General features: G+C 41.9%; 1 protein-coding gene across 2 annotated transcripts in view; it reads right to left on the reverse strand.

The window, feature by feature from the left end:
• Positions 1 to 676: 676 nt before the first annotated feature.
• CREG2 (cellular repressor of E1A stimulated genes 2) overlaps positions 677 to 12,921 on the reverse strand; it is a 39,808-nt gene continuing 27,563 nt past the window's right edge. Inside the window, exons 3-5 of one of the 2 annotated variants that reach the window (XR_009054562.1) lie at positions 8,748 to 8,861; positions 1,832 to 5,834; positions 677 to 1,536 (exon numbers count right to left, since the gene is read on the reverse strand). Coding sequence is in view for 1 of the 2 variants with exons in the window: in XM_057740517.1 (XP_057596500.1) it covers positions 5,687 to 5,834; positions 8,748 to 8,861 (262 nt within the window). In the remaining variant the exon portion in view is untranslated. Of the gene's footprint in view, positions 5,835 to 8,747; positions 8,862 to 12,921 lie in introns of both variants that reach the window. The other variant, XM_057740517.1, reaches the window with a different exon arrangement.

The raw sequence follows: 12,921 nt of genomic DNA on the forward strand, positions 1-12,921 counted from the left end.
TGCACAGTTTCCAAGGTGGGCCAGTTCTGGAGAGGACCGGCTCAGGACCTGGGGCGTGAGGTGGAGTGGAGGTAGGTGACCAATCCACCTCGGTTTGCCCTGGACTTTCTGGCTTTACCACTGAAAGTCCAGTGTCCCAGGGACCCTGAATCCTGGATCATTTGGGCCGCTTGGTCACTCTCTGCCCTGTCTCTAAGACAAGACCATCTCTGAGAAGCCAGGGTGTTGGTGGGGGGGGGGTCTATGGAAGCTGCAGGATTGAGCACTCTCGTAGGCATGCGTCATCTTTTGCCACAGTCTTAAGTGTGACCCTGTGGCATGTTTTCTCATTAGCAAAAGGGGGCATTTTTGTAGACCTGAATTCGAGGAATAACAACTATGCTAAACATGGCAAATACTTCCAAGAGTGGGAACACCAAAGTGTGGCTGCATCAGATGTTTCCTGTCTGCAAAGTAAGTGCATTGTACTCAGAGCCTTAAAAAATTATATCAGCAACAGTCACCCAGCTAGTTCTTTTCTTTCTATTGGAAAGGTAACTGCTGATTTATTGTAATAGCATTTATTTTCTTAGAAACCTGATTATGTCAATTTGTAATATTACATGAAACGACTGTAGAAATATACATTTATTTAATCAAGCATGGAAATCATATCAGGAATGAAATAGCCTTTGTTTAGACAGACATATCTAGTCTTGAAAATAGATTTTATACTCCACATGCATTACATAGCACAAACCATAGCTTCATTACAATTCAAAATTTTTAACAATTGACTTGTTATAAGCAGTCAAATAAGCATCAATAAATTATTCTAGAGAAATTTTATTTTCAGAACAGTATTTGATGGTTAAATTATTAAAAATGAAATATAGACTTTCTGGAAAAATTGTAGAAATACATTTCAACCAAAACTCACTCTTTTATAATGAGTCAATATATACAAAAGGCATATTGAAACAAGTTACATCAGAATTATACACTCTTGGAGTCGACATTATGGACACGTACAATCACAGTAAATAAAAGTGTGGTGGTCAGGATACAGCTTCTCCATAGATACAAAAGAAGAATTCTTTCCCAGAATATTGAGAGGATTACAGTTCTGTGCTATGAACATCAGTGGAGAATCCCTGTGCACAGACATGGATACCTACATACGCCTGTAGCTTTACGTGTTTATGCCAGAGACTGAAAGATATCCTCCTCTTCTAAGTGTCCCACATAAAATCTATACAGCAGGTTTGTTGAATTCTTATTAATTTGTATTCAATTTAATATTGAATAGATTTTGAAAACTTTTAAAGAAATCTTCTCTCTTCCAAAAATGCATGTATTAATGGTTAAAGAAAACAAACGTCCTCTGTTCTGCTAGGTTTTGGCACACAGCTCAGTTCTTCATTTATTTCATTAGGGACCAACAAGAAGGCATAAATGCCTCATTTAAGCTAAGCCTTAAATTTTGTTTATTAAACTTTTTACTGAGATAACTGTAGATTCTGAGAGAATTGCTGATACTTGTAGATTGACACGCAGCTGTAAGAAATAATACAGAGATTCTGTGTACCTTTTACCCATTTTCCCCCAATGGTAACATCTTACAGAATGATACAATATCACAACCAGGATTTTGACACTGATACAGACAAGCTAGGGAACATTTCCTTCACAATAGGTATCTCTTTTATACTCACATCCATCTCTCTGGTTCTCCACCTTCCTCCCTGGCAATCCCTAATCTGTTCTCCATTTCTAGAATTTTGCATTTCAAAATGTTATATAAATGGAATTATACGGGATGTAACCTTTGGGGATGGGCTTTTTCACTCACCGTAATTCTCTGAAGACTCATCCAAGTTGTTGTATAGGAAATTGTTTTATTGCTGAGTAGTATTCCATGGCATGGATGTATCACTATTTCTTTCACCGGTCACCCATTAAAGGACATCCACAACATTGTAAAGCCACTATACTCCAATAAAAATTAATTAAAAAATAAAGGACATCTGGTAGTTTACAGATTTGGAATGAGTTAAGCTGCTGTGAACAGTTGTGCGCAAGTTTTTGTGTGAACATTAGTTTTGCATCTCCCTGGGATAGATGCCCAGGAGTGCAATTGCTGCGTGGTATGGCAGTTGCTCGTTTAGTTTTAGAAGAAACTATCAATTGGTTCTCCAGAAGAACTGTTCCATTGACTTTCCCATCAGCTATAGGCTGATCCCGCTGCTCTGCATTCTTTGCTAATACTTGGTGTTGTTAGTATGTTTTAGCAACTTGGGTAGATGCCTCATGGTATCTCTTGGGGTTTTAATTTGCAGTTGCCTAATGACTGATGATGTCGAGTATCTTTTCATGTGCTAATCTGCCATATCCTCTTCGGAGAAGCATTTGTTCATGTTCTCCAGTGTCTAATTGGATTTTTTAAAAAGCTGTTGAGTTTTAACAGCTCTCCATCCATTCTAGATAGTCGTCCTTTGTTGGATATGCTCTTGGCCGGTGTTTCCTCCCAGTATATAGTCTGTGTTTTCATTCTCTTAACATGGTCTTTTGCAGAACAAAAGTTTAACATTTTGATGAAGTCCAATTTTTCCTTTTATGGAGTTTAGGCTTTTGGTGTCAAGTCTAAGAAGTCTTCGCTTAGTTTAGCCCTAGGTCCCAAAGATTTTCTATTTAAAAAAAAAAGAGTTTTATGGTTTTCCACTTTATATTTAGGGTCATGATCTATTTTGAGTTTTTATATAAAGTACAGGATTTAGCTTGAGGTTCTTTTTATTTGCTCATGGATATCTGATTGCTCAGCAACTCTATCGAAAAGACTATCCTCTCTCCCTTGAATTACTTTTGTACTTAAAAAAAATCAATTGAGCATATCTGTATGGTCTATTTCTAGATTCTGTATTCTGTTCCATTGATCTTTTGTGTCTATGCCTCCACCAATACCACACTGTCTTGATTAGTGTAGCTACATAAGTCTATCTGTCTTGATTAGTGTAGCAACATAAGTCTTTATATTGAGTAGTGTGATTTCTCCTACTTATTCTTTTACAAGATAGTTTTAGCTATTCCAAGGCCTGTGCCTTAGAACTTTTAGAATAAGCTTGAATATGTCTACAAAAACCTCCCTGGGATTTTGATAGAAATTGCAGTAAACCTATAGATGAATCTGGGGAGAACTGACATTTTTTTACTATTTTGTGTCCTCTAATCCATGGACGTGGTATGTCTCTTCATTTTTTTAAGTCTTTGATTTCTTTTACTAGCATCTTTTAATTTTCAGCATATAGATCCTGTGCATGTTTTTGTTAAACTTATATCTAAGTTTTTTTAAATTTTTCTTTTGGAATGATTGTAAATGGTATTGTGTTTTTAGTTTTGGTTTCCACTTTGTTCATTGTTAATATATAGAAATGTGATTAAATTTTGTGTGCTGATCTTGTATCCCAAGACCTTGCTGAACTCCATTGTTCTAGGAGTTTTTTTGTTTTGTTTTGTTTTTGATAGATTTGTTTGGAATTTTCTACGTAGACAATTACATCATCTGTAAACAGGGATACTTTTATTACTTTTCAATCATATGCATTTTATTTCTTTTTATTGCCTTACTGCCCTGTCCAGAACTTCCAATACAGTCTTTAAAATTTTAATCAGTGTAAATTTCCAGAGATTTGCTGAAACTTACTGGCCTGAATGGGGCCCATTCTTCTCATACAGATGCCTTTTCAACACTCTATTTATCATCCAACCTGTCCAGATTCCATTCCCTGTAATTTGGATAAATAACTGATACCATTCATCAGTGGTTAAGCTGCAAAACTCCTTGAAGCAGCCGAGTGAGCTTTAACAAGCTAAGTGAAACCTGACTGTAAAAGCAAAACTAGCATTAGGAAAATTATCCTTCAGATGGGACTTGGACACAGAGACACTCAAAGAATTAAGATTTGAGGTTGACTTACAGAGTATGTGGTTTCTTCTTCCAGTTTTCTCCTCTTACCTCTAAATGGGGGTAGCAATAATTTTAAACTCTTATAATATGAAATACCCTCAAAGTTACCTTATTCTTATATATTAGAAATTGCTATTGTTAAGGAACGCTTTTGTGATTTGACTTTTGATAAAGAATTCTGTGTATCTTACTATGCTTTTAGTAACAGGCACTTAAAAATATTTTGACAACTCAAACTCTCTTCACGTCTTAATTTTTTAAACAAAAGTGTAACCATTAATAACACTATTATTTATTTTTTAAATGTATATTTCCTATATTTTTTGTGCTGTGTTTTTATGTTTATACAACATACCTAACCAACCAAAGAGGGTTTAGAGCCATATAAAAAGGCAGAAAGCTAGGTAGTGCTAGATCTTTTACAGATCTCAATATAAGAGGTCTCAGATGTGTACATATAGGTCCTCGTAGGCCACAGGTGTATATACAGGTACAATGCAGGTGCCTGTATATAATTTGTAGAAAATTTAAAATCTGTACTAAGAATCAAATTTCAGACTTTTTCCCCTTTTTGGTAGAAAACAGTGGCTAATCATCTCAAGCAGGTTAGTCATCACTTTACTGATTTTACTGATTCAATGACTACCTGTGTATTTCAGTAACTCTTTTGTCTTGTTCTTAGAACTGGAAATTGTCTAGGTACCACTCTGTCCATTGTGTGCAGTGAGTGGTGGAGTCAGATCCTGGGATGTTGACTTAAACTCTCTGAGCCTCAGTGTTCTTGTCGTAAGTGGCAATGATGATGAATCTCATTGGCTGTGAGGCTTCAGTGAGATGATCCCGTCGAGGGCCCAGCCCACGGCTGGGCAGGGAGCTGCCTCCGGTTGCTGACTTCTTTCCTTCCCTTATTTGTTGCCTTTGCTTCCTTTCCAGCCTCCCCCTCTCCCCATCCTCGCTCTACACCGCAGACTGAGTACCACTCCCCATGCCTAAGAGAAGGGGACCCTCCATCAGAGCACTAGCAGAGGGCATCTGGGGAGCCTGATGCCAAAGCTGCCCCTCCCTTAATGCACTACCATGGCCTGATTACCTAGAATAGGGCTGTGCACCAAGCTCAGGGTGTGTGTGTGGGGGTTCTCATATGGTTTGTCACATTACACTGGGAAAAAAGCTTCATGAGTGACCAGTACATTCCAGCAAATGGGACTCCATAACGCACTTGCCATCAAATAGCAGGCTGGTAACCCACAGACAAAGAGTCCTGCCTCCTCACCCTAAATACAAGACGGCGGCCGTGTGATGCATATTTATTTCTTTTGTGGTTGCAATGAGCTTAGGACCAAGACACTGCTTTGGATACAACGAGCAACAAACATACTCTCACAATACAAAGTAATCACACTGCACATACAGGCATAGTTTTTGTTTTTGTTTTGTCTTAAAGAATGGAACAGCAACTGTCTCACTTTGACAACCAATGATGACCCCACGAAGGTGAGTCTGGATTGCATACATGTGTGCAGACTCTCTCTGTGAAGTCCCTGTATGATCTGGGCATTTGCAAATGGCCACTGCAATCTCCAGCGAGCACAGGGGTCCCCAGTGACCCGCTCTCGTTCTGCGGTAAGGATGACAGGGCTGCAGTGAACCCTTCCCAAAGAGACAGCCGTCAATCCCGGTCTGGCAGCATCACTTAAAAGGCGTTCGTTTTACACAAACATCAAGGACTTTCTTCTCATTCCATCAGGCCTTTCTTGGAACTGCTTTAAAATACTCCTCCCTGGAAATGTCGGCTACGCCTCCATACCATTTCTGAAGCCAGATATATTCTATCTTCATCTTCATAAAGAACCATTCATACTGACGAGGCCATTTCCTCATAACTGGGTGTCTGCAGAAATAAAGAAGTCACAATAAAGCTGTTCTCATCAGAGGGTGTGCCCTCCAGAGCACAGGGCCAGACGCCTCCTTGGCCAGGTCACAGGGCCCTCCAGGCTTCAGGCCTCATGTGGGCTGAGACCTGCTCAAACTAGCCAGAGGCAGAAGCCGGGGAGCCAGGGTCGGGGTGTGGGGCAGCCTTAGGAGGGCAGGAAACTGCTGTTCCCACCGAGTGGTGGGCAGCTCAAGTCTTGAGCCAGGCAGCTTGGTCTGAACCCCAGTTTGGCTGCTGGGATGCCTCACGGGCCATTTGCTCTCTTAAGCCTCGTCTCCTTACTGGTAACGTGGGGCGAGGGGGACGGTGCTCACGTCACAGGGCTGCCTGGGCAGCAAATCATGAGGCACATAAAGCACCTGCACAGAGGAAGTGCTCAGGAGCCTCGGGCCACTGTTAGCAGGAAGCGGCATGAAAGGCTCTAAGCACCTCTGTATGAAATGCTGAATTTTAAGTCTGGGAAACAAATCTGTTCATGGGAAGATTCCCATTCCTGCAAAGGCTTAGAGCTGTTGGGCCAAGTCGAGAATCAGCGAGAAGAAACACGAACAGTCCTCACATTCTGCCTTCGGTTTCTGACTTGCCTTCTCCCCCAGGCGTAACCCTAAATACACACATCATCCTTGAGGGTAGGGTCTGGCGCTCACTTTTTTAAAACTTCATAAAAATAGAAATTTTATTTACATCTAAAAATGTTATCCACAGAATTCAAAGGCCAAGTGCAAACTGGGAAAAACAACTGTGACAATGCAAATGCAGTGATAGGTTGATGAACTTCTTAAAAAAAATTTTTTTTTTGGAATCATTGCAAATTGTAACAGAGAAGTGGAAAGTACGGTATAAAGAACTACTTTTTTTTTTCCTAAACCATTTAAAAGTAAGTTGCTGATCTGAGGCCCCAGAGCTCCAAATGCTCATGCAGCTGAGATGATAACATGATTGTTGATATTTTAAGCCAACTCGTTTTGTATTTATAACTGGAACAAATTTTGGCCCCTCCCTGCAAGGGGAGTGTAGGTATAGCAAATCCTAGTCTTTGAGGCCCTGGCTTGGGGTCCAGGAGGTAGGATGCTGGAAGGACCTTAGGAGACTGACCATGAGAGTTTAAAGAAAGTAAAGATAAGGTGGTTGGACCCAGGTTGGTGGTAAAAGGACCCAGGTTATCTAGTGGTGGAAATTTTGGCAACACTGTTGCCATAGTAATGTGGAAAACAGGAAATGATTTTAATGAACCCAAATGTCTCCTGAGGTTTTGGCTTCATCTCACTGCCCATCATAATGTGGAAGAGGAGAGCTCAGAACTGAAGAGTGACAGCTGAGATGGAAAATAAAGCGCACACACACGCAGACACACACATCTACGTTTATCTCTCTGTCTGTATACTGAAAGCCATGAGTCTGTGTGGATGAATCCAGTCCCAATCCAATTTCAGACTGATCTAGTGTCCTCCTGTGCGTGTCGGTAACTCTTTTCTGTGATGGTGAGAAACCAAGCTTCCCTCTCTATGTCTACTTATGACTACGGTAAGTCCCCTACATGCAAACCTTCAAGTTGAGAACTTTCAAAGATGCGAACAATTGAATCCAGCAAGGAGCCAGAACCTGTGCCACCAACATCAGGCGTGAGTGAAACTGCAGGTCGCCCTCCGTCTCCTATTGCAGACGGTCCTTCAGCTCTACCATCTCCCACCTCCTCTCCCTCCTCCCATCAGTGACTCTTCTTGTCTGTTCACTCGATGCCAGCCTCTGTATGCCAGCTGTTTGTACTGTACTACTGTACTTTTCAATCTCACTGTACTGTAAGATTAAAAATGTTTTCTTTATTTTATTTTATTTTTTTTTATGTATTAAGTGTGTGAAAAGTATTATAAACGTATTACAATACAGGATGATATAGCCGATTGTGTTAGTTGGATATCTAGGCTAACACTGTTGGACTTACAAACAAACTGGACTTAGGAATGGGCTTTCGGAAAGGAACTCGTGTGCATGTAGGGGACTTGCTGTATGTTTGCTTATTTGATGATTCCCCTGTATTACAATCTTGCCATCCCACGGGGATGTGGATGGCTTGTCCAATTTTCCACCTGCTTTGGTGTTACTCTCCCACTAACGTAGACAAGTGCTAACCTGCCAGTTTTCGTGGCCCACACCCCATGTGGATACCCGTCCCTCCTCGCCCCAGTTCTGACCTTCCACCCCAGGCCTCCCCCTGCATGGGCCCCCTCCTCACCCACGGAGACAGACTCCGGCACCCCTGCAGGACCATACTTCTCACCTTTTGCAAATGCTGATCTCTCCCCCGCCCTCACAGGGCTACCCTCTCACTCATTTTGACCCCAACAATTTCCTGGGATGTGCTTTTAAATTTTCTACTGAGTCCAATCTCCAGAGAATCCAATTTGAGAAGCAGGTCGGGGGCGGAAAGTTGCATCCTAAGTGGTTCGGATGTAGGGAGGGGAGAGGCCCACATACAAGAACAGTGCTGTCACTTGTGGCACCGAGCCCTGCTTGGAGTGGACATTCGGAAATGTCTGCTGTGTTGACTGGACTATAAAGCGCCCTTTGTCTCCATTTCAAGGTGGGAGTGGGGGACACTGTAAAGGCTGGAAGTATGCAAGGAACAGTGCCTGATACCCCTCAGTGTGGGGTGCTCTCCAAAGGCACGGACGGCCCGCTGCAAGGCCAGTTGCGTGGCCTCCGGTGCCACCTTGGGCGACCAAGACATTCAGCGTCAGGTGGCAGTGTTGCCAGGAAAGGGCATCTCAGACCCTTACTGTCATGGCCTCAGAGGTGTCAAAAGGCAGAGCCCGACCTCTGCTTCTCATATGGTATGCTTCTGGGCAAACCAGTCTTAAAGCATGTACTAACCTTGAAAACATGGCTTGCTTGGCAAATTCCACTTCTTCTGGAGACACTGCAACCATTTGGCCAGTGAGCATTAACCGGGCACAGCGGGGATCTTCTGGGTCCACGATATTTTTTCTGCATTTGAAGGACATTTTTCAGATATTAAAATGATGATAGAACATCAGCTGGATATACTAAGGATTTTACTAAAAATAGAAAACCGTGGTTACATTGCTGGTTATATCATGCAGGTTTTTATATTTTCTGGAATTACTTGAAAACACTTTGGCAGGGACTTCCCTGGGGGTCCAGTGGCTAAGACTCTTTGCTCCCAATGCAGGGGGCCTGGGTTTGATCCCTGGTCAGGGAACTAGATCCCACATGCTGCAACTAAGAGTCTGCATGCTGCAACTAAAGATCCCGCATGCCGCAATGAAGATCCTGCACATGACAATGAAGATCCCAGGTGCCACAACTAAGACCCAGCACAGCCACATAAATACATAAATAAATAAATATTAAAAAAAAAACACTTTGGCATATATGATCCAGCAATCCCACTCCTGGACATATATCCAGACAAAACTATAATTCAAAAAGATCCATGCACCCCTATATTCATAGTATCACTAGTTACAATAGCCAAGACATGGAAGTAACCTAAATGTCCAAGGACAGATGAATGAAGAAGATGTGGTACATATGTACAATGGAATACTACTCAGCCATAAAAAAGAACAAAATAATGCCATTTGCAGCAACACAGATTGCCCTAGAGATTATCATATTAAGTGAAGTAAGTCAGACAAAGACAAATACCATACGATATCACTTTTATGTGGAATCTGAAATATAACGCAAATGAACTTATTTACAAAACAGAAACAGACTCACAGACATAGAGAACAGACTTGTGGTTGCCAAGGAGGGGTAGGTGGGGGGAGGAATGGATTGGGAGTTTGGGATTAGCTGATGCAAACTATTATATCTAGAATGGATAAACAACAAGGTCCTACTGTATAGCACAGGGAAGTATACTCAATATCAAATTATAGGTAATAAACCATAATGGAAAGCATATGAAAAAGAACATATATATAATATATATACATACACCCACACACACACACATGTATGTTTAACTGAATCACTTTGCTGTACACCAGAAACTAACACAACATTGTAAATCAACTATACTTCAATAAAATTAAAAAAATTGAAATATTTTGGCCCAGGCAGTGTGACAGGCGTGTTTGTGTAGGCTGGATATCAGTCTGTGTCCTCGGGCAGTAGACCACACCGGAAGTAGCCTAGTCAAGAGTGCATGGACCAGGGCGAGGCTCTGCGACACCCTCATCGGGAGCCACTGCCTAGAGCCAGGTTGCTGCTCTGCACGCCTCCAGGGGGCGCCACTCACTCGCGGTACTAAGAATGGCGCTCCTGGAGTAATGCAGTGCAGCTGCCTGGATCCAGTGGTGGCCAAGGTAAAGCCTTTCAGATACCACCGTTAAACACGGAGGCTCCTTTTGAACGTAAGGGATGTTAGAAATAACCTTGCTGTGACTGCACTTGTAAGTGTTCCCATGGTGGCAGGAGTCTTCTATAAACACTCGCTTTCCTTGTAAGAGTCACCTGGCAAAGAAAGCGTGGGAAGGCAACATAGAGCTCTCCCCCACCACCTCTAATCACGTGCGGCTGCCTATTTCTAAAAGAAGCATAAATGAGAGAATGGGAGTCTTCATGTTTCAGATCATGGCTTCATCTTAAGCCCGGAGAGAAACCTCCCCCCGCCCCACCGTGACAGCTGGTGCCTTGCACACTTCACTATCTCTCCACAGTGCTTGGGAGGGTGGTCCCAGGCTGGGGCAGCACCGTGATAACCTAGCCACTTACAGTCATACAGTGGTTTTCATATTTCTGAGATGCTTCTGCATATATTCTAGAATAAGATTTGTGGGGACTTCCCCAGTGGTCCAGTGGTTAAGACTTCATCTTTCAATGCAGGGGGTGTGGGTTCAATCCCTGGTTGGGGAGCTAAGATCCCACATGCCTTGTGGCCAGAAACCCAAAACATAAAGCAGAAGCAACATTGTAACAAATTTAACAAAGACTTTAAAAATGGTCCTCATCAAAAAAAAATCTTAAAAAAAAAAAAGATTTGTTAACTTTTAGACCTAGCATATTTGTACATCACCTCATTTTGTGTGATCTTCATGACGACCCCAGGAGGTAGGTGTGATTACTGACCTTGTTTGAGAGATGAGAAGAATGAGACTCAGGTGGGCTACGTGACTCATCCTGGGCCAAGGAGTTTGCAGGGGGGCAGCCGTGCCCCCTGGGGCCTCTGGCCACAAGCACGAAGGCAGTTGCCTGGCAGCCTGGAGTTTGTATCTGGGCATATCCCAGACTCTCTCTCTCCTTTAACTCCCAGATCCTCTGAGTCCTCGAGGTTTATGGATTCTCTCTCTAATTATCTGATTGTGGACTCTCAGATATCATGTTTAACAACATTTTAATTTCTGGTGAATGTTTTCTCAAAAGCTCATCTTAGGGGTAAGAAAAAAGCTTACCTTTGGGGTTAAGAAAAATAAGTAGCACATGAAAAAAAAAAAAAGACTGTGTGCAGAGATGTTTGTTATGGCATCGTTTATGATGGCAAAAATGGAAAGTAACCAAAATGCTCAGCAGTAGGGAAACACAAACAAATAGTTTTATCAATACTATGAAATACAACCTTTAAAAAGAATGAGATATAGCTATAGGTGGCCAGCATAAAGTATTAGTAAAAATAGTTAGCTGAAAAACAATACATGCAAGTAAGATCCCATTAAAAAAAAGAAACCCTAAAACCATATACATATATTTAATATATATGTTTGTATATGCTTAGATAAAGTTCTTGGAAAGATATATTCCAAAGATATAATTTTGGTTATTTTGAGAAAGGGATTTGAGGGGCTTGAGGTGTAGGGGGATAAGTCCCTTTTTATTTTATATACTTCTATATTCTTTGAAAAGTGGTTTCCAGGGACTGGGGGGAAGATAGGGAAAGTTTGGTAAAAAGACATGAACTTGCAGCTGTAAAAAGGTCTGGGAATCTAACGTGTAACATGGCAACTACTGTTAATAACCCTGTATTGTATAGCTGAAGAGGAGAACTTAAATGTTCTCATGCAAAAGACAAACGGCGAGGTGATGGACGTGTCAATTAACTAGACGGTGGGAATGTTTTCACAGTGTATGAGTACATCAAGTCATCCCAGTGTGCACTTCAAATATCTAATAATTTTATTTGGCAATTATACCCCAGTAAAGCTGAAAAAAGACAAAAAAAAAAAAAAAAAAAGATAGTCGTCACATACCAGTATCTCCTGGTGGGCAGTGAAGGGGTAACTCAGCAGACCTGGGTTGTCCAAACCCTGCACGTTTCCAAAGAAAGGTCTGTCTTCAGGAGGAGTGGCCCTCGACCAGCTCCCAGAAGATACTTCTGAGTCCTTGAGATTTCCTGATTTATAGGAGCGTTTTTGTGCCTGAGGCCTTGGGCCACGCTGGGTCAGCTTGACCGTTTGGGCCCCGAGTTTAAGTAGCTAAGATCATACATGCAGATGTTGTAATTGCCACGTGATTGGATTCCAGTAAAACCCCTGGATACCAAGACTCAGGTGAGCTTCCTTGGTTGGCAATACCTTGCACCTCTTGTCTCACATCATTTCTGGGAGAATTAAGTGTGTTCCCATGTGACTCCAGTGGGAAGGGTCTCCTGGAAGCTTGGGCCTGGTTTTTCCTGGCTTTCACCCCATATGCCTTTTGCCCTTGATGACCTTGACGTGTATCCTCTCACTGGAATAAACCGCGAGCTCTTGAGTCCTGGGAGTCTTTCCAGCGAACCACTGAGCCTGAGGGTGGTCTTGGGACCCCAGACACAGCTGACCGAGCAGACTCTGCATATGCTCTTTTCACAGATGATGTACATCACAAAAACGGCTGCTTTGAGGCCTGACTCATTAAAACTCATGACCCATCTATTATAACATTAAAATCTTGAGAAAGGTACATTTGTTAAGCAAAACAACATTTTAATTATACTTAAGGAACTTGTTTTCACCTGCCTGCCAGTTTTTCTTTATTACACACCCTGTTGAGTCACAACAAGAGAAAGAGTGGACATGCTCATGTATTCAGGTAAATTGCTTCA

This window comes from Hippopotamus amphibius, chromosome 7, assembly GCF_030028045.1.
Source record: "Hippopotamus amphibius kiboko isolate mHipAmp2 chromosome 7, mHipAmp2.hap2, whole genome shotgun sequence".
Lineage (NCBI taxonomy): Eukaryota > Metazoa > Chordata > Mammalia > Artiodactyla > Hippopotamidae > Hippopotamus > Hippopotamus amphibius.